Source organism: Daphnia pulicaria, chromosome 1 (genome assembly GCF_021234035.1).
Source record: "Daphnia pulicaria isolate SC F1-1A chromosome 1, SC_F0-13Bv2, whole genome shotgun sequence".
NCBI lineage: Eukaryota > Metazoa > Arthropoda > Branchiopoda > Diplostraca > Daphniidae > Daphnia > Daphnia pulicaria.
In genome coordinates, this window is record NC_060913.1 from 10,583,751 (window position 1) to 10,604,257 (window position 20,507).

Consider the following 20,507-nt stretch of genomic DNA (forward strand, 5'->3'; position numbering starts at 1 on the left):
TTCGGCAGGGTGCGTTCAGCAGCAAACAATGAATCCAACGCCAGTCAATTGTTTTCCGATCCAGCAAAAATAGCAGACAGCATCACAGCCAAAAAAACAGAAAAAATAAACAAAAACAGAAAACCAGAAAGCTGTCATCTTATGTGAGTTACTGAGTTGTTAAAAAATATATTCCAGAATATTTTTAAATTTTATGTTGAACTCTTTTAGTGTGACAGAATAACATTGACATTTTTTATTGACAAAATCAAATTGAAATGAGGAAACGACCAGGAATCGGTGCAATTCATAAACAAAGGGTCGAGCAAGAACGATTTAGAGGTAAAGCCACAGAACTGCAAGATAATGTTTTTGAACAAATGACAAATCAAATGGAAAAATTTCGAACTAACTTGGAAACATTTGCAAGCAAGCATAGAAATGAAATTAAGAAAAATCCTGCCTTCAGGAAGCAATTCCAAGATATGTGTGCATCAATAGGTGTAGACCCACTGGCTTCAAGCAAGGGATTTTGGTCTGAGTTGTTAGGGGTTGGAGACTTTTATTATGAAATTGCAGTTCAAGTTATTGAAGTGTGCCTAGCTACTTCACCAAGAAATGGGGGTTTAATTACTTTGGGTGAGTTGCGTCAGAGATTAATCAAAGCTAGAGGAAAAGCCCAACACCATCAAGAAATTTCCAAGTAATATATTGCCAATTTCCCTAATCTGCAACTTTGTTTTAATAGTGTGATATATTTATTTTCATAGTGATGACATTATAAGAGCAATCAAGAAACTGAAAGTGTTGGGACCAGGATTCTCTATAGTATCCCTAAAAGGTACCCAAGATACTTCAGATATTCTCATAAGATCCATTCCAGGTGAATTGAGTGCCGACCACACTGAAGTCCTCAAAGCAGCAGAAGCTCAATCATTCACTTCTGTCAAAGCATTAAAGTAAGCCTGGCTTGATAATCTATTACCTTTAGCGGTGTTTAAGCCTTCATTGCTATATTTTGTATTCCTACCATGACTTCAGTTTTTTAATTATTATCTTTTAAACAGATCAACGTTGAATTGGGACGACGTTCGCTGCCTGCAAATCCTTAATGAACTTTTGCGTGATGGTGTGGCATGGGTTGACGAGCAATCCCCCGAAAAAATGTACTGGTTTCCATCATTTTTCAAACCCCTCATGAGTGAGGATGAGATCGTTTTGCCGCCTCCTAATTAAATCACTGGTCATACCGAGAAAGTTGATCTAATAATGAAATGGTTGACTGATGAAAATTTGGTATTTGGAAAAATTGCTTGAAACATTGAAAACGAATATAAAAAATTAAATTAAATGTAAATGAACGTCTCATGTTGTCTGGCACCTTTGGAAAATGTGTGACTCGATGCACTCGGAGGGGGGTGGAATAATTAAAAGAAAAAGCAGCATTAATGGTGAATGAAAGATTCCTAAGACAAAATTTTAATACTTTCAGACGGATTATTAATTCTGTTTCAACATTAATTTTACGGATCATGAATAAAAAAAACATCGTCACGTAAACATAAAGTACTGGAGTACGGCTTCAATATCACATTAATACAACTTATTAACGCTCTGCTGCTCAATTCACACTCACCATGCACAGTAATGTGCGAGATTATTTCTTGAAGTTTATTGGCTCGTTTCTTGCGCACTTCATGTAATCTATGAGATACTCACGTGCTATTTGAACGTACTGCCAGTGGTGCTAATTATACTAATTTTAATGTTATATTTTGCTTTTGACATGTGAAAAATGATTTAAAAATACCTTGGATACGAAATTGTCGAAAGTTGAGCATTATCGATTTCTTTGAATAGGCACGTCTCCGGTTGTCTGCTTCTCGTGCCCACTCAAAGGATTTGGGAGGGGCGTGGGTTGCATGAAGGTTGATTACTACTGTTACCCGAATCATGAAGCACACCAGGAAAACTCACTGGAGTGAACCCCGGGTTACCCTTTGCATTGGAGAGTTTGAGCTACGCAAGGCAAGCTCGAAGCTACAAAGATGGCGTTGGTTTTTAGGTTGGTTTTGTAGAATGCCTTTGCTTCTGCCAGCTATTAGATAAAAAAGAAAGGTTATATTAATTGTTGTAAAACTGAATCATGATACAGTAATTTCGACACTTGTTTTTTTTTTTAAATAAAAAACAGAAATCAAAACATTAAAAGCTGGCCAGTCCTAGACGAAACGATGCGCGCGCAGGAAAGAATCGGATTATCATAAAAATAATTTTAGTTTTGTCACGTCTAACAAAAATCGAATCACTGTAGGTCGTCAACGACAAATAAAAAGAAACTACACCATTAACTATGTATTGGCCTGCACATTGGTATGTTTTTTTTTCTGAACACGACACCAAAAAAAAAACAAAAAAAAACAAATAATTGATGAAACACAGGATGATAAGATAGGAAGCGCAATGATGACAATAAATCATTTTCTTTCTTCCTATGCGCTCAAACAAGGAAAAAGAAAAAGACACAACAGTCTCACGAACGAAGAATGACGGAAGGGAGATTGAATCCTGCCGACATTTGGGAATAAGAGAAACATTTTTGTTGTTGACCAATTTTAACAATGTAGAAGAGAAGTACAAGTGACTGCTGGCGTTGGTGAACGTGTCTTTTTGTGTTTTCGTGGAATGTCGTGCACAGAAAAGCTGTGGAAAGAGGAAGCGAGGTAACACATAGTAGTAGTTTCTAATATTTACTTGTTTTTTATGAAGACGGTAAATAATTATCGCAACTTTTTCGCCATTTCAATTCTCCTTTTTTTTTCAATTTGAGTAAGGGATTTAAGTGTTTACTTCTTTTTTATACAAAAAAAACTGAAGCGCCTCTGATCTATGTGAAAGCAGGCGGTACACCAAAATCGTTCCAATCAATTATTTCTCGTTTGTTTGTTTTTGTCTGATTTGGTTTGTTCAATCGAAAATGTTATGTATAAAAAGGGAAGAGGGATATAATAATCGTGTGGAGACGAAAGAACGAATCCGAACTGAGAGATACCTTTACATCCGAAACAACTAAAAAAAAAAGAAAAGAAACCTGCCACAGAAGAAAGAGCGGAATGGAGCTGGGGTCGAAAAAAGGCACAATATCTGACCTTAAAATAGAAGAGGGCTGGAACAAATAACTTGTACCTACAAAAAGAAAGAAATGTCTATATGGTATCTGCATGTGACCGAGCGGAAAATATGGAGGGCCGACAAAAAGTGAAGAGGGAAAAAAACAAATAAAATTATTTCAATCAATAATAATTATTATTAGCCGCCGTATCTTCTCGATTGGTTTTCCATAGAAGAGAGAGAGAGAGAGAGAGAAAAAATGTGTTCCATGGATTACTTTTTTTTTTCGTCACGCGAGAGAGATAAGAGGGGCGTGAATTAACTTTCCGACTGTTTCAACCGAAGGAAACGTGAGCGGATGGTTGTGTGTGTAACTGGGAAACGAATGAGTGACACCGGAGGCCTACTCGTCCATTTTTTATTTCCACATACGCAGAGTAGGTGCTCAGACCCATGAGTCCCCGGCTCCCTGCCCGTGAGGGTCCATGTTGAGGCGAGACAGAGAGGGTGCCTCGTCGTAAGTTCCGGTCAATCCCATATCCTGACCGGAACCACCTTCGTACTGTCGACTCCTTTTTTTGTCTCGATTCACTTGGGCGTACACTGGCTCACCGGGTTTCTGTTAAAAAAAAATAAATAAAAGAATACATGTAATAATAATAAATAACCAAAAAATGCATATTTCCGGTCAGTGACAAAAAAATAAGCTTACGGTTCCAGGTGGGAATATTCGCACGCCTCCAGTGGGTGGGGCGTGAGTTGATCCTTCTGCGTATTGCATGTCGGCCAATGGGACATCATCCGCCTTGAGGAAAGAGAAACAAGTCACCATAAAATGAAATGCACAGGGAGGTAGTTGAAAGTGAAGCCAGAGCACTGCAAAAACTAATCTTTTACCCGATAAGATTGTTGTCGGTTGGCTTGTCCATTGTTGTTCGGGTTGGAGATACCGGAAGCATTGTTGGATCGCTGAAGCGATAGGGTTTTGTCCTCATAACGTGTGCCTCCCTGACTGGACATCGGCCTATTCAACGTTGAGTTGGCGGCCGAATGACTAGGAGACGAAGCGCCGCCTCCGCCCGACATCCCTCCTCCTGCTCCACCACTGTTGCTTCCGCTACCAGACACAGTGCTGCTGTTCCGGCTCACAAAGTCCGACTCCTATCAAATCACACAGACATTAAGAGATCACAACCAGCACAGCATCGCAAAACAAATCCAACAAAAGACAAACCTTCCATCCCGATTTCTTGTAGGCATCGCGCAGCTCCTGATGTGTCCACAAGGCTGCCAATACTTGAGAAGCAAATTTGACAACCCGCGAAGAGTAGCGCTGCTTCTGCCGCGTGATGGATACCAATCGGTCGACACCACTTTCGTCCAATAACGAGCGGGCAAATTCGGCGTTCTTTTTTATGACTTCGTTGAGAGTGGCCAGAACAGCGGCAATGGTTTCGTCTGAGGCACCGCCCAAATCGTGTTGCTGCTGAATCCCTTGCTGGTTTTTGGTGTTGGCAGGTGGAGGCGTCGAAGAAGGTAGCTTTTGAACTAAATCTCGCATGGCGTATTTACCTTTTTTAAAAATAGTGAGACGAGTGTTACCGATGAGGATCAGAAGAGCATCAAATATAGATGGTACCTATAAGCTCCTTGTTGCGCTGATCAAGTGCCAAATTTCGCAGGGCTGTGGCCACGGCGCACACGACTCGATCGACTTCCATTCGCAGCAGCTCCACTAAAACGGGCAGTCCTTTCTCTTTGCGGACGGCAGCGCGGATGTCGATCGACGGTTGCCAGTAACAGGCGGCCAGATTTTGAATGGCACCAGCCGCAGCTTCTAACGTCTCTGGATTGGAGCAATTGGAAAGCAGAGCCAGGTATGGCTGCACGATATCTGGTTGCCACAACAGTTCCATGCCTTTCGGCGGATCAGATCTTTGAGGCAAGTTCCCGCTGGAGCCGCTGTTGGCGGTTGCATTGGCGCCGCTATTTGTCGAGGGTGATGAAGGAGATGGCAACAACGCCCCACTTGCCCCGCTACCGTCTTTCTTCTTCCGGCTAGCTCCGAAGCAGCCTTGGTTCTCACCTGACAAGATATCATTAGAATGATGAACGACATTCCGGATTAGACAACAACGCCAAGAAGCTCACCAGAGTGTTGAGCTGTGGCCCTGGTTTGTCCTCCGCTGCCTCCCGCTGCACCTCCCGCATTCGGCGGCTGCTTGTCATAGTTGGGATTAACCACCTCTTCGCATCGATAGGAAAGGTTGCGCAGAACGCAAATGACATTCTCCACACTCTTGTTGTCCATGTGGTTCTGGTCGATGGCTCCTCGAACTAGGTACAACAGAGCCTCCACTACCCCATCCTTGAGTCGGAGTGCCTGACGGGCCTCGATTCCCGCAGAGCTGACATTCCTGAGAGCCAATGAGAGAAACGGTTAGGCGAAACACCGAGAATTTTTTCCACCCACACAAGAGTTTTCTGTACCGTAGGATGCCGGACCCGTTCCGCAACAGCGCCGTCCAATGGGTGGGACCCGGCTTTTTGCGGTCCCATCCAGAGTGGGGGATGATTACTTGGGCCACCAAAACGGATAGTGCCTCGTCTAGAATGATTCGCTTCAGCTCCTATTGCGTTATCGTTAATAATTACAGGCGAATCTAACGGGTGGAATTGCATTTTTCGTTTTATAACGTACCTCGCACGAAGAAAGATTCCACAAGACGCCCGTCACAAGTTCTTGGACGTCGGAATCGGGTCTTCGTGTTAGCAACCGCACCAAAGCGGGAATTCCGCCGGCTTTATGCAATGCCCTCTTATTCTCGTCATTTTGCCGCCCGTAAGACAAGTTTCTATTTCAACCAAACAAGCAGAGATTAATAATCAGTATGCAAACAGCAACGTGACAGTTGAATGGTCAGTCACCTGAGCGCCCCGCAAGCGTTACGGTGGACGTCGGGTTGTTCGGAGGAGATGAGGCCGACGAGTAGAGGAATTCCACCCAGGAGCCTAGTCTGTTGCTTGACAGGATCGCTGTTGTAGCAGAGATGTTGTAAATATGCAGCTGCATTGGCCTTCACCACGGCATTAGGATTGTTGAGGAAGGCAATCACTTCATGCAAGTCCGGATCACGCCATCTCACACCTGGTTGAAAGAGGTGCATCAGTTTAGAATAAATTAGAGAAAAATAAAAACATGACATGAGTGTCATGTAATTCATGTGACACTGACAGTTGTATCCATCAAATTTGTCTAAACATTCGCTTTCATTCATGCTGGTTGTCTACTTAAGGCTTCCCATCATACTGGTAAATTTGTACTAACCGGTAGACTAGACAGTCCAAGCCTTATATTTATAATACGGACAAAAATACGAAGCTAGAAAAACGAAGCTACGCAATACGACAATAGCAAAAAAAAAAATAAAAATAGAAAGAAAGGTAGGAAAACGAGTTCAACCGACCACTTTTATCGAGCCCGATATTGAGACTGGCCATGGCTTCTGCCGGAACGGGTGGCGGTGGGCGAGGTTGATAGGTACCCTCAACACCACTCGATCGGGATGGCGGAGGAGGAGCCAGCCTCCTCGTCGGACTATGACCAGCCGAACTCATGCCAAAGTCTTGTTGTTGTTGATATTGCATTTGTTGATCGTCCTGATCGTCTTGATGTAAACGGTAACCGGATCCCGTGCCGGGGCCGGCAGCTGAGCCCGGATCCAAACCGTTGACATTGGCGTAAGCGGCTCGACCGTAGGGTGAATGAGCTGCTACAAACACAAAGCATGCAAGCATACGCAGCAGCGACGGGGGGAACAAAATAAAATAATGAAACAAAATACCAATGATAATTGAAAGCAAACAAAGTGACAACATGCAATTAACTAACACACGAGACACATGAGAACAATGGACTTGAAATGTACGGAAGCAAAAGTAACTGAAGCCGTCCAAAACGACGACTTCCATCTTTTCTTAATGGCCATCTCATATTGACGCTGCACTCTAAAAAGGCATGCGAGAATCGACTAGCAGAACGAACGCCCATCTAGAGTCGTAACGGCCCGAAAATTCTCTTCCGGACCGGGAGGGAAAGAACGAGGTGACAATGACTTTTTTTTTTTTTTCTTTTTTTGGTTATCTGTTTGTTCGTTTCGTTTGCATGCTGCTAACTATGTCATCGCACGTACACATAAACAAACAAAAGAAAAGTAGGAGACCTGTGGGACGAGTTACCGCGTCCTACCGTGCTCGGCCAACCAAGACCAAACAACACAAACATGCCCCTTCTCTTTAGTTTCTTTTCTGCCTTTATGGACTTAAAAGAGAAAAACACACACATAGGGGAAAAGGGGGGAAGAATAATTACCGTAACGATCTGGTGGAACAGCGTTGTCCATTTCTGCGTATCCTGACGGCGGATAAGGTAAGCCTTGTCTGGAATAATCTACGCAACACAAATATATAGAGAGAGAGAGAATTATGCCTCCATGTGTAAAATAAAATATGAACGACAAAATTTTGAACAAAAGAGTTGGGGAATAACGGTCGCACAATGCGGATGGCACGGCGGGAGGTAGCTTTGGTATCCGTCGTCGCCCCATCCCAACTCGATGTAAACGTGCGATTTAAACATGGCCGATCGCGAAAAATCCAACAGATCCGGCCATCGACCAGCATCGAACTGAGGCATCGCTTCTCTGCCTCTCTCTTGGCCACTTTACACACTAGTTGAATTCACGGATGGTGGGGAAATGAGAGAAAAGACGGAATAGATATTCAGCTTTGGGTGCGGATGCTTTAAAAATAGCGTGTCCGCACCAGCAGCCAGCCACACCGAGCAGCTATTCACAAACCTACGCTGCAGGCCCGCCTCTTCCATCTATGTTTTCTCTCTTCTCTTCTCTGTCTGTCTCTCTGTTTCGCTCTTCCTATCTCCCACCCTATTACCTCTCCTGATTTTCGCTAGGACCGACGGCAGTCGAGCTCAATATGGTTCCTCTTTTGTTTCCGTGTCCCTAGCATTTTCGTCCCGACTGGACAAACCTGTATCCTGTTTCTATGCGGCAAGGATTGAACATGTCAAAGGCCAGGGTTTCCGCACTGTACAAAAAGGTCGCCGATGGATGATGCATTCACCCTCCTTACTAGTCCACCACGATGCCAAAGATTGCTCGAAAGGAAATGGGCAAATGTCCAAGATTCCGGTTTGCTGGCACAGAAGGTAGGTCGACCCAAGCTACCAGTAAATTCATTTCCGATCTCGGTCGACTAACCAGTGAAAGCAAAAATGGATCAATAATTGCGGATAACCTGGCCAGGAATGCGGAGAGTGGGAATATGTCAAAGAGAATTAGGTGAGAACCGGAAACGGAGGAGGGAATTACTCACCTCGTGAATGATGTGGCAATGGCGATTCAGACTGCTCGCTGGGAGATGGTGGCGTGGGTGGCCGATCGCCGTAAATAGGTACACCACTGGCCAGTGCGCCCGCATTGCCTGGATCCATGTCAGGATAGTCACGATAAAGTCCAGGCGGCTGTGCCGTCTGGTAAGCGTAGTCAGGTGGTGGACCGACAACTACGCTACCACCTCCACGAGGGCCGGCTAAATGGGGATATGGTTCGTAATCGGCGTAGTTGGCCGTCCGTCCGTAGCCGGCCGGACTGTGTGTGCGGTAATCGGCTCCCTCGGCGATGTGTTCGTAGTTAGCAAAACGTTGTGGCTGCCCGGCAACTGGAATGCCGGCAACGCCAATGGATGAAGACGATGATCCGTTACGTCCGTAAGTGCCCGTAGAGTGTGGCTGGCCCGTATATTCGCCGTATGGATTGTAAGGATCGACCAGAACTGGTTGGCCGTCTGGGCCAATGTGCTGCACTTCGCGGACTAGCTGCGTCACCGTCGTTACCTATTGCAAGTACAAATAAAATTGTGTTATCATCCATTGCTGTTGATGCCGTCCAGGCTTTTATCGCCGGGCAAACAAATTGATTGGCGCCAACGCACAAGAGAAAATTATCTTGAAGATAATAAAGATACAACAGGGATTTGAAGGTTATCTACCAAGATCACCCTTGTTTGAACAAGCTCTCACTTGTGTGCAGTTCCAAACACACACGTATACTATGGGGAATTGAAAGGGCCGACGGCTGATAAGACGGTGACACTTGAGCGACTCGTTCGTGAGCGTCTGCTCTTTTTTTGTTTTCACTGCGTTTAGATTGAGATGAAAGATTCCGCCGAAGAGGTCTTTTGAAATGCTTTAAGTAGTAGTTGAATATTTAGTTTGAGCGAAAACGAGAAGAGCTAATCCATCACTTTATTGGATTTCGATCCATTCGAGATAAAAACCGGTACATAACGGCATGGTGGCATTTTGATGGGTTGCCCTAATCATCGAAGTTAATTTTACAATCCAAGTGCAATTTGCCATCATTTCTCCAGCTGTTTCGCAATATATCTTATGGGCAATTCATTATGCAGCCGGGCTGTTTTAGTTCGAGGGTTTGTTGACCCAACTCCAGTGGAATCGGCATTGGAAACTATGTCGTTATGGAGAAACAGAAACTTTAGTTAGAAAGAAGGGGGGAAAAAATACGTACTTGCTGGGTGGTGAGCTGCTGTTTAGTGCGTGAGACTAAAGTTGCGTTAGCTGGAATGCCGGGAGACGATGTCGGTGCATCCACGTGACCGGCCAGTACGCCATTGCTGCTGGAATACGTCGTATGTCCGTACGTTCCCGTCGGATCGGCTCCCAATCTGTTTCAATAAACATCGATTTTAATAAATCGATGACAATGTCAAACAAAAAAATTTTTCATCAAGCAAAAGAAAAAGAGAACTCGAGAAAGAAATCTTTATTGATCCAGGCAACTTGGATATCAATCTGGTAGAGTTCCAATATGCCTGCGCATCTCCTGCAGTGGCTGTTCCTGTTCGCTTTCTCCATTGTAAATCAAATAGTCTCTTTCCTCTTAAATAGTTTATGATCATAACATTCCCATACATAATTCGCCATCTTCAGCAGGGGCTTTCACGCGCTCCTGATTTGGAATAAGCAATTTCTCCTCCTGAGACGGGAGATCCCTCCTTCGCTACCGTCCTTTTGAGACTTGGCGAACTTCAGGTCTTACGCTAAACCAAAGTAGAGTCTAAACTTTCAACTTATTACGTGGTAAGTGATGTTGAGGAGAACAAACAGAAAAATTCTTGGATCGATTTACAAAATTCGTTCGGTAAAGATAAGAGGAGCTATACATTTTAGTAATTTTCGATTAGAGCTTAAATTTTATCAAAAGCTTTCTAAAAGATTGAAAAAATTCGAATCACGAAACAATTTGACGAAAAATAATGTTATAAAATGACTTAGCGTGAAAATGCTATGCTTAAAAAAATAATACAGGCTGCCATGGCAACCTTTGAACTTACGTGTACTGAGGCATGACGTTGGCGTTTCCTTGGTTACCGTCGGCTGGAAAGTATACTCGTCTGTTTTGACAATCGTACCGGAAAAAGAAATTTAAAAAAAAAAGGAGAAAGAGAAAGAAAATAAGTAAATATCTTGAATTCATGTTCAAAATGTCGTGTAGACATTAACACAGGCAGTCATCGTGATTCAGCTCTCTTTTGACTAGACTCTTGCGCCGGTTCAAGTGTTCACATTGTTCAGCATTTTCACTGGCACACAATACCAGCTTCTCTCGGTTACATTCGTCGCTCAGAAGCCAGTTGGGGGGAGTGGCTAGGTTTCCAATGACTTGGTCATCCGACCACCACCACTACCAGACAAGCCTTTCATTCCTCCACTAGGAAATCCGATCATCATACATATTTTAGTAGTAAGCATTTTAGTTTTGGGTTATTTATTCATTTTTTTTTTTTTTTTTTTACTACCCGATTTTATCGGAACTGATAGGATCAAAGAATCAGACCACGAACCCAAACAAGGAGAAACATCGAACTGTACATCTAGGAATACCATGCAAAGCTCAAGGCATAAGGGTAAAGGAATAATACCGTGTAAAGGTTTCCGTCTTGGAATGGGTGCGCTCTTCGTGACTGTCGACCACTTGGCGTTCGACAAAACTATACAAGTGGTGTGTAGCAAACCCAAAGTGATTTTTTGAATGCACAGGGGGGCAAAGCACACAGCGTCGGCCGTCGCGTCCAAGCGGGAAAAGGAGAAGCCCGGTTTTTAACGTTTTTTTTTTAGGCGTACAGTCGATCAAGGTGAATGGTGAGAGAGAAACATAAAGAGATGAAGTGCAGTTAGTAAAAGGCAAGAGAGAGAAAAAAGGTAGGAAGACCATCAACATCATCAGTCGCAACGATGTGTTGGTCTTCTCTTTCCGGTGTAGACGAAACCTACAGGAAGGATTCGCTAGTCGAGGCCGGCTGCGTCGAAGTCATAATGTCCAACTGTAATTTGCCGTTATGAAGTTGTTTACGTCTTTCTAAAACCCCTGGTGTGCTAGAGAGTCTTCCACAAGGCTAACATAAAAAACCTAGGGTAAAAGTATTTGGTTTTAGTTTGAAAATCAATAATACGTGCACTAAGAGATAAACACATTACTACTGGCCGCCTAATGAACGTTAGACGGACAAGTAGAGCTATTGGCTGGGAGAACCGACTGATTGAAGCTTCTCAATTGCCTCCTCCTCGTATGGAGGGTATATGGCAGAGAGAAGGGGGGGGGGGGGGGGGGGGAACAGTCACGCTAGTGTCGCATTCGAGGGTGATGGTGAACGCCCTCGACGGACTACCCGAAACCTTTGGGAACGAGGGGATACTATATCCTCGACAACAACAAATCAACAGTCGCAGAAGGTAGCCGTACGCAGGGACACTGAAACAAATTGTCTCCGTACAGGAAGCGACGACACAAGCTCCCCCCTAGTTCAATAAACAAACTAAGGTCAGCTTATTCGCGACGGAGGCTCCAACGATCGTTTCCACCCCGAAGGTTTGATCGTCTGATTATTCCGGTCCGTAAAGAAAAGACAAGTGAAAGAAAAAGTAACGCGACAAAAACACAAAAAGGGGAAAAACAATTTTCGCACTGATCGGATATCAAGAAAGAAAACTACAACAACCGAAGAATAAGCCGGCCCTGGCACACTCGAGGGACTGACTCCCGAGTCATTTCTCTCCCCCTCATGTTTGTTGGACCGATTTATTTTATCCGTTACGTCCACATAACGAAGAGAAAAGGGAGGTCTCTCACTAGTTCCCGACCAATTGTGCCTCTACGGAAAGGAAAGAAAGGAAAAAGATCCATATATACGACTCTTTTCCGTTGCGAATAATGAGATGAAGGGTCAAGAAAAGAAAAAGAGGCATATACATCCATCTTGGTATCGATCAACTTCTGTCGGCTGTAGGGTGGTCACGCGGGGTAGAAGCCAAAGACTCGGCGGGGGTAACGAGCCAACTGCAATCCAATCGACAAGTTTATAACCCCTTACAAAAGACCCATTTCTTGCTCGCCTACTACTTTTTTAATGGAGTTGGAGTTGAGTTAGGGGCAGCGGAACAGGGTGATTCTGTCACGTTCAGCCCGTAAAAACACCGTCGGGTTACTGTTGCGAAGGAAAAAAAGAGAACTCAAACGGGGAGCTTGTGTGAAAAGGGGGGATCGTGCAACACCTGGCCCATGAATGAGGAGGCCGGCCATATCTCTCTCTCTCTCTCTCTGTCGTCGAGGTGTCGGGATTCAGATCGCCTGCTGCAACCGACGCCATATGGTGCAAATAAAAGCGGAGGCAAGACAGATCTCAACTACAAAATGCCAAAGTAATCCACAAGAGACTTGGTGCGGCGGACAATGGTTTAGTAACGAGATGAGGATGCCACACGATTGTACGAGCACTTTTAGTTCGATGCAGACCTTGTCGATAGTGCGCTCCTGAGGGATCCTTTTGCTCCTTTTTGGAGGGGGGGGGGAAGGCACAAATGGAGTGTATGTACCAATGTCTAAAAGTAACCCAATCGACCGCAGAGTGTACGTGTGTACGGACCTGGCATGCCAACTGTCAATTTCTGGAGACACACATGGCCGTTTATATGTTAGTCCATGATACATAGGGGGGACAAGGGGGAAGGAAGAAAAGAAACGGGAAGGCGACGTCCTGTAATGTTTTATTGATCTGCTCCCGAGCAGTCGCCCTTCCACCTATTCCCCCCTCACACACACACCGCCGACTATAGAGTGAACCCTGATCTCTAAGAAATCTATAGGGAAAAGATAGATGAAAACTCAATCAACTTGCTGATGTAGAACTTTTAAAACTCAAAACTTCAAAAAACAAATGCTTTTGTCTGCCAACTTGCATTAGTGAGCTTTTGCCATTACTCGAAAAAGATGAAAAGCACAAGCAGACACCAAAAGGTTTTTAAGTGAGAGGGAGCGATAAAGGACAGTAACCAAAAGTAATGTCCAACATTTGGTTCAAGGAATAGAGTGGTTGTCTACGTAATGCATGGTTAGTACTAGAAGTTACCGATTTGGGTTGTCTGTTGATGCAGAAGCAGGAATAATGAATAAAAACTGAAGCTTACTTGAGTGCCTGGTATTAGCATTAGAGCTGGATTTGCTTCCCCATTCCAGCCAAGGAGGCTGTTGTTGGTGTTGCTCGGGGATTGTGACAAGTATCCGTGTCTACCATCCACAAATGGAAGGCAAGTGAGCAAAAGATGGCAAGAATAAACCGTCACTGTCGATCACCACTTTTTACATTCAACTATGGAGAAAACAGGTGAAAACTGCGAAATAATAATATCCAACACAGCCGTGACCTCGCCCAGCTTGTGTGGATATTGTAACTTGGGCTGTACACACGGCGGGAAATACACGAGGATTTCTAATGAGATTCCGTCGATCTGATGTTTTAGAGACTCGTTGAAACCAAGTGTCCGGTCACTTGGTTAATTGTGAACAAACGGAGATGCAGTGTCTAGGTGTAACACACGTCAAAATATCAAGACGCACAAAACCAACCCAATGATGATCAACTCGTTTCTCTCTCGGTACGTACGCTCCCCAGCCCCTTGACAATCCTTGTATCATGACGCCTACAACACGTTGCCAATTCGCCGAGAAACCTACATAAAATATTCGAGCTGCATTTTTTATTTTACGCGCAACGAAATCCTTCTTATTTGAAGACTTTGAAGCAACTGAATTACCAATTCATCGGATATATTCGTGATAAAAAAAAATAGTCGAATAATAAAGATATGGTCGTTATTGGCTACTAGAATAATTTTACGAACGAAAAGTCCACGGGATTAAGTTGAAAATTTAGTCCGACACGTCGCTGCCACCTGGCGGTCAAATTCATAAGTTTTGTTAGGGACTGTGTTGGACAAAGGAACTACTTGAGTAAAAAAAGAAAAAAATAGAGTTGGAAGTTGGAACATTCAAAACATTGGAATTCAAAAATGAAACTGAATGAAAGTTCCCGTCATTTTCAGGTGCTCTTGGGTGCTATACACATTGGTTTTTAGTGAGGAGATTTGTAATGGAGAATCAGAGCAACCGCCGCATGTGAAGCAACCAAAATTCAACATTATGGCATGATAATGGAATTGAATTTCATTGCATTTTTTTTTATCAGGGTTATGAGACACACGCCATCTGACGTTTGCAAACAACAGATCAATAATGGGGAATTCTTTTCGACGATTACGTTCATTATCATCGGATGCATACCGATTTTTCATAATGAATCTATCGATAAGCCATGAAATGAATGTTCTGAATGTACCAAGTGGAGAAGTGATTCAACACAGCTCCGCCAAAGAGGTAGCTGCTTCATTGCAGCGAATGATACTGAAGTATGGTTTTATTGTTATTTCAATTTTGACTCATTATATCTATTATCATTTTTACATTGTTTAGGTTGAAAGGAAAATATTTGTCTGAAGATGGAAAATCAGTTGATTACGCAGAACTGAGGAATGATAATTTGTTCAAAGAATTTCAAGCCCAATCAGTACAACTTGCTGATGTAGAATTAGCTGATTTAAGCCCTGTTCAAATAAAAGCATTCTTCATAAGTATTTCCCCCCTTTTACCAAGTCATGAACATACATCTTCACTAAAAACCATTTTTTTCTATTTAAAGACATATACAACACACTAACAATTCATGCCCTTTCTAAGGTTGAACCTTTGCCCAGTTCTTTATTAGAAGTTACTAATTTCTGGAAACATTCAGCATACAAAATTAGTGGGCTTGTTTTCTCTTTGGATGACATTGAACACGGCATATTACGCGGTAAAAAATTTCCCTACGTATATGTGTTTAAAATCTTTATCTGTTTGTTTTAACATTCTAGCCAACACAAGACATCCTTCAGCACTCAGTAAACCTTTTAAAGATGATGACCCCCGCGTTCAGTTCAGCTTGAAAGAATTAGATCCCCGAATACATTTTGTTTTGAATTGTGGGGGCAAGGTAACATTTTCCTGATTACAAATGTTTTATTAATATCTAACTAGTGTTCCATAATGTTATAGTCATGTCCTGCTATTGGTGTATATAATGAAGATAATCTGGAGGCAGCATTGAGCAATTCTGCCACAAATTTTCTTTCAGAAACTGTTCAGATTGAGAATAGCACAATTCATCTATCAAAACTTTTGCTGTGGCAAGTCCTAATTCATTTCTAATTTATATGCCTCATAACATACTATGTATATTTGTTGGTAAGGTTTAATTATAACATTTTCATTACTAATAAATTATTAGGTATGGTGCTGACTTCGGATCTAACGACAAAGATATTCTCCGGTAAGATTGAAGATCATTAAGTAAATTGTTTTGTTAAACTTCAATATTTGTTTGTTTTTCTTAAATTCCCTGAAAAATAATCTAGGTGGATTAGCCAATACATACCAGATTCTCGAAAGGAGACGATCATTGAACTTATTGAATCTGGCCGCTTCAAAGTAGTTCACGATGAGTACAATTGGCTGATCAACGCTAAGTGAACTAATCTTAGTTGCACCTTAGTTTTATTATTACCATTTACGCGATTTGCGGTTTCTAGTCATTGGAAACGGTCGTTACAGTGGTAAAAAAACATTCCAAACGATGATCTGCGAATATATAATTTCTGTTTTCTTATTTAGTTGTGTAGTTGTGTTAGTAGTATTACACAGTTACGTGGAGTATTACGCGCACAAATTGTTTAGACGAGGGAACAAGTCAATACACGAAATAATTTTCATATATCTCATAAAAGATATTGTAGATACTTTGTGAGCACGATTAATTGTATAAATTAATGACTAAGAGGTTTTTTGTAATTCTGAAGATTTATATTTGCGTCATCACAGATCAGTATATTCACGCTTGAAGAATAGGAAAGAATGTAGGATATTTTGAATTCTGCTAACATATTTCATAAATAGATGGATTAACCAGTAGATTTACGATGAATTGAATGATAAAATTCAACGAAGTGCAGCAATTATTAATTAAACCTAACATAAATCTTGCATTAAATGTTACAAGCAAAATCACCGGGATGTAGTTTAAACTACTATTACATTGCAATTGTGATAATGCAGTGGTGGAACAAGAAAATTGAAAATTTTGTATAGTGTTCATGGATCAAGGGAAAATAGACTGTCAAACGAGAATTTTTTTTTAAAATCCAGGCTGCAGAATGATGCACTGTTTGATTTTTGAAGAAGGGAATTATTTCATTTCAAAACTATAATCTATGCCTAAAAAGTAAACACCCAAAAGAAAACATAACGATGAACTAGAAATTCACAACCTACTTTATCATCGAAAATCGAGCAATGCTCAGTCAAATTTTTCTTGCTGAAAAACCAGTTCAACGGCTCGTAAGACATCAGGCACGCAAAACGCAGGCTCTCTTAAACCCTCTTCCACTGGTAAAAAATCTCTTGGTGAATGGTTAGAAAAGGTATCAGAAGAAGCATTATAAACGCCAGTCTGTCATAAATAAAAAGCAAAAACATTCTCGCTTTAAATATTGCACAAAAGAAAACATGAGAAAAGTGTTAACCTGAACTAGAATACTATGACATTCCTCAGCCGAAGCGTGGACGTCCTCCGTTTCAATTTCTAACTCGCAATTGTGGTTACCACGTCCGGTTACAGCGGCTGCAATACCAGAAACTGCACGACCAGAACGCTGTCGTGTCAAGTAACGGTGGTATAAATTTGCACCAAATATGTCCGTATTCAAGTTATCTCTGTAATTTAGTACAAGCACACATTTTTATGTTCTCGGATCACCAAAAATGTCGCGATCAGCAAATAAGGGAACTCACCCCACGAAATAGATTCTTTTGACAGAACCCTGGTTTCCCAATGATTGAGCATGAGCCTGACACATGTTGTCGGCGTGATGCATCGTCAGCTCACTCGGTTTGCCAATTAGCGCAGTATAGATCATGTCTCTTCCAGTAATCTTTTTGTACAATTCTTCTAAACATACTAGAAATGCGCCATGACCAAATCTGTTTGGTAAACAGTTTCAATTAAATGATGGTTATTACACCAAACCCTTACATTTCTTCGCGAAACAATACCTAGGCATCCAGGCTTCAGCCATCCATTGGAGATCCATATTGCAAGCCTAAAAATTGTAAAAAATGTTCTGAATTTTAAACAACAGCAAAACTATAATCAACAAATAACATACTAGTAAAGGAATATGAGGATACGGTAATTTAGCGGGTGGGTCCAGTAATTTTCCGTTTGTCATGAGAACGTCTATGATCAGTTGCAGAGCCGAATCCCATTCTGCTGGCTCCTGCATCAGAACTATAGCCTCAATGCGCGGGAATTTCTCATCGATTGTCCTCAACTAGATAATTCATTTGAATATTTTAATTTAGTTTAAAAAAAACTGAGAATAATTCATTACCATAGTTTCTCGTCTCTTTTGATCAACAACATCAAGAACAGGGAAAGCCTTGCGAATATCTTCCACTGTGCAAACATTGGTGAAGCCAAGATTCTTGGAAATTTCATGAATTGGTCCTTGTCCAGAAACCAAGACTCTCTTATTATGAAATTGCTTGAACATCTTTAATGGACTGTGTGCCATAACCACTTGCTCCTGTGAGATCTAATAGATGAAAACACTTTTAAGGGTAAACTTTTTTATAATTTGATTATCGATGATTAATTTGAAATTATTGGTGACGCATGTTACCTCAACACCTAGCAAATCTGTTAGTTTCTGGGCTTTCTGGCATCTTAGGTTATTCCCAGCATTGGTTACAAATATTACAGGAACTCTGAACTTTCCATTAGAGTCTACCAGTTTTTTGAAAGATTCCACAGCTGCTGGCAGTACTTCTTTCCCTCGAACAATGACACCATCTATATCAAACATGAACCCAAACTCTGCCAAGACAGGGTTCTTATGATAAGAGAAATGTACTTCAACACACCAAATAATGGAAACTGTTATCAGACTAGGCAAACTACTTACAGTAGTACAGATTGCTCGATGTTTTGTTTGAGATGCTATGGGAGATGCGAGGCATTTGGCGAAAATGTTACATACGGTTCGAGGCTGACATAAGGATTTGATTGGATGTAAATAAAAGGCCATATTTGTTATTTGCACAGAAAACAGCGCGACTAGCAGCCCTCAAGGTTACAGCGAAATTAATATAATACAATTCTAAAATAAGAGAACGATCGACGTCACGAGAAATTGTCACGCCCGCCAACCGTCGTCTGCTACTATTTACAAATCTCATTAAAAAAATAACTCCATGTTGTAGGCCAAAGGCCACTAGATGATGCTCGATTCTCGATAACGTGTTATTTTTTAGTTTTTACTGGAAAATTGATAATAAGATTACACCAACTTTTTCTGGATAGAAAATAGTGGAAATGGCACTCCGATCGCATGGCCATATGTGTGTTGTCTACATCTGCGCTTCTTATTTTAGGAGAAGTTGTCGAAAAGCTTCAGCGGAAGTTTTAGCACACGCTGATGCTAAATTCTATTTCTGCATTTTTCGTCGAAAGAAAAAGGCCGTCGAAATGTTTGTTAGAAAATGTTAGGAGAGATTATGTATATTTCAGCAGCCTTGAGCTCATGTTCAGGGCTCATTTTTAAGCTGCGAGTTCAGCGAGTATTATATGTTATTGAAACTTTTCCGTGAAGAGTAGAAAAAGAAACGCTGTAAGTCTTTGATCAATTTCGCAGCGTTGAGCTGTTTCTAGAGACTACTTCACGTAAATATTTGTGTGTATGTTTTCTGTTGATAAAGAATGTTTGTTTGAATCAATTTTCGGAGAGAGCTTCGTCACGCAGCTGTTACATTCTAAATCTTGTATATATGTGCATTATCAAGTTTATATTTTGAATTCGGCATGGTTTCCGATGGAAGTTTTGGCCTTCTGACTTGTATTAGTTTTGGCTTTCTGACTTGTATTACTAAATGAGTGGCTGCATAATATCCTCCTCTGGGATTTCCGGCGCGGGTTTCTGAAATAATCATCAATCAGCAATGATGGGCTATATTTCTGCTTTGTATACAGTTTTCCGTCAATGCCTTACGAACCTCCCACGGGTCAAATAAAAAAGTATCGACTAGCATCGCCCTCTATTACGCCTACACAGTACACATGCATGTAATTTACTAGCACAGGAACAGTACGGGGAAGCCAAAAAATAAACCAAGTTTTGAAAATAATGAGAGCTGCATTTCAAAAGTTTTAAGGATCACGCCCCGACAAAAAGAATTACCGTGTGGAATAAATTTTCATGTCATTTGAGCTTATAATATCCTTGCTGGGATTTTAAAGATTTATTAAGTTAGGTTAAAATGAGTGTCTCTCTTATTTACTCCTGCACTCCCACACAGTAGTGCTGAGAGAGATCCTATTTTAGTCGGGAAAATAAACTATACAAAACGTCCGGAGGAAACTAAATTTTAAAATTTAAAATTCGGCCGACTACTGCACAAAAAAAAGCTGCAGTAAAGTGGAATAACCTTTTCAGCAATTTGTTAGATGACCTACAAGTTGCTCATTAAATTATTACGTAATGCTGCTAATTGCTGGGGCCTTACAAATCAATCACGTGAGTTTTTTAGATCGTTAAATTTGAAAATTGTGCCGTTTATTTTTCAAAATAACAGGAAAAAATGTGAAAGGCCAGTAGCTAGAGCCATCTAATTTTGATCTCAACTTTTCTGAATCTTTTTTCTCATTAAAGAAACGTTTAAATTTTTAGCAATTGTTTTCTTAAAATATAAACTTTTTCCTTTTTTTTTATCCTCCCCTAGTAGAATAACCATCATCAAATTTTGTTTGCTTCGTTTAGGCAAAAGCCGTCTGGGATAGAGTTGTTGCAACTAGATGGCGCTAGTTGCCAGATTTTCCTATGTGTCCTTTTCCTT

The 20,507-nt window shown here is 41.6% G+C and overlaps 4 protein-coding genes across 11 annotated transcripts; 2 read left to right on the forward strand and 2 right to left on the reverse strand.

The window, feature by feature from the left end:
* Positions 1-28: 28 nt before the first annotated feature.
* On the forward strand, positions 29-2,480 carry LOC124348916 (vacuolar-sorting protein SNF8-like). 2 transcript variants are annotated; one of them, XM_046799318.1, is made up of 4 exons: positions 29-143; positions 211-682; positions 750-938; positions 1,047-2,480. In XM_046799318.1, the coding sequence occupies exons 2-4, from the start codon at positions 258-260 to the stop codon at positions 1,213-1,215; spliced, it is 783 nt and encodes a 260-aa protein (XP_046655274.1). In that variant the 5' UTR covers positions 29-143; positions 211-257; the 3' UTR covers positions 1,216-2,480. The 2 variants fall into 2 exon arrangements, with proteins under 2 accessions (XP_046655274.1, XP_046655283.1); XM_046799327.1 differs by having other exon boundaries at positions 77-141; positions 201-682.
* On the reverse strand, positions 2,320-14,158 carry LOC124344473 (armadillo repeat protein deleted in velo-cardio-facial syndrome homolog). Of its 5 annotated transcripts, XM_046798050.1 has the most exons (16): positions 11,465-11,683; positions 11,113-11,181; positions 10,525-10,584; positions 9,699-9,855; positions 8,485-9,004; positions 7,463-7,540; positions 6,558-6,863; positions 6,019-6,238; positions 5,792-5,945; positions 5,581-5,720; positions 5,242-5,507; positions 4,730-5,176; positions 4,325-4,662; positions 3,988-4,251; positions 3,803-3,895; positions 2,320-3,709 (listed from the first exon to the last, which is right to left on the reverse strand). In XM_046798050.1, exons 1-16 carry the CDS (start codon positions 11,503-11,505, stop codon positions 3,536-3,538), a joined length of 3,327 nt encoding a protein of 1,108 aa, XP_046654006.1. In that variant the 5' UTR covers positions 11,506-11,683; the 3' UTR covers positions 2,320-3,535. The 5 variants fall into 5 exon arrangements, with proteins under 5 accessions (XP_046654006.1, XP_046654011.1, XP_046653990.1 ...); XM_046798055.1 differs by lacking the exons at positions 11,113-11,181; positions 11,465-11,683 and adding an exon at positions 13,655-14,158; XM_046798034.1 differs by having other exon boundaries at positions 6,558-6,860; positions 11,113-11,537.
* A 325-nt stretch (positions 14,159-14,483) lies between these two features.
* LOC124348711 lies at positions 14,484-16,344 on the forward strand. 2 transcript variants are annotated; one of them, XM_046798987.1, is made up of 8 exons: positions 14,484-14,662; positions 14,707-14,932; positions 14,997-15,154; positions 15,223-15,375; positions 15,437-15,555; positions 15,618-15,748; positions 15,850-15,891; positions 15,977-16,344. In XM_046798987.1, the coding sequence occupies exons 2-8, from the start codon at positions 14,760-14,762 to the stop codon at positions 16,089-16,091; spliced, it is 891 nt and encodes a 296-aa protein (XP_046654943.1). In that variant the 5' UTR covers positions 14,484-14,662; positions 14,707-14,759; the 3' UTR covers positions 16,092-16,344. The 2 variants fall into 2 exon arrangements, with proteins under 2 accessions (XP_046654943.1, XP_046654945.1); XM_046798989.1 differs by having other exon boundaries at positions 14,484-14,642; positions 14,713-14,932.
* A 62-nt stretch (positions 16,345-16,406) lies between these two features.
* Positions 16,407-18,844, reverse strand: LOC124347660 (haloacid dehalogenase-like hydrolase domain-containing 5). 2 transcript variants are annotated; one of them, XM_046798468.1, is made up of 8 exons: positions 18,581-18,844; positions 18,299-18,508; positions 18,008-18,211; positions 17,783-17,947; positions 17,670-17,716; positions 17,409-17,597; positions 17,141-17,330; positions 16,407-17,067 (listed from the first exon to the last, which is right to left on the reverse strand). In XM_046798468.1, the coding sequence occupies exons 1-8, from the start codon at positions 18,701-18,703 to the stop codon at positions 16,915-16,917; spliced, it is 1,281 nt and encodes a 426-aa protein (XP_046654424.1). In that variant the 5' UTR covers positions 18,704-18,844; the 3' UTR covers positions 16,407-16,914. The 2 variants fall into 2 exon arrangements, with proteins under 2 accessions (XP_046654424.1, XP_046654425.1); XM_046798469.1 differs by having other exon boundaries at positions 18,299-18,492; positions 18,581-18,699.
* Positions 18,845-20,507: the final 1,663 nt, after the last annotated feature.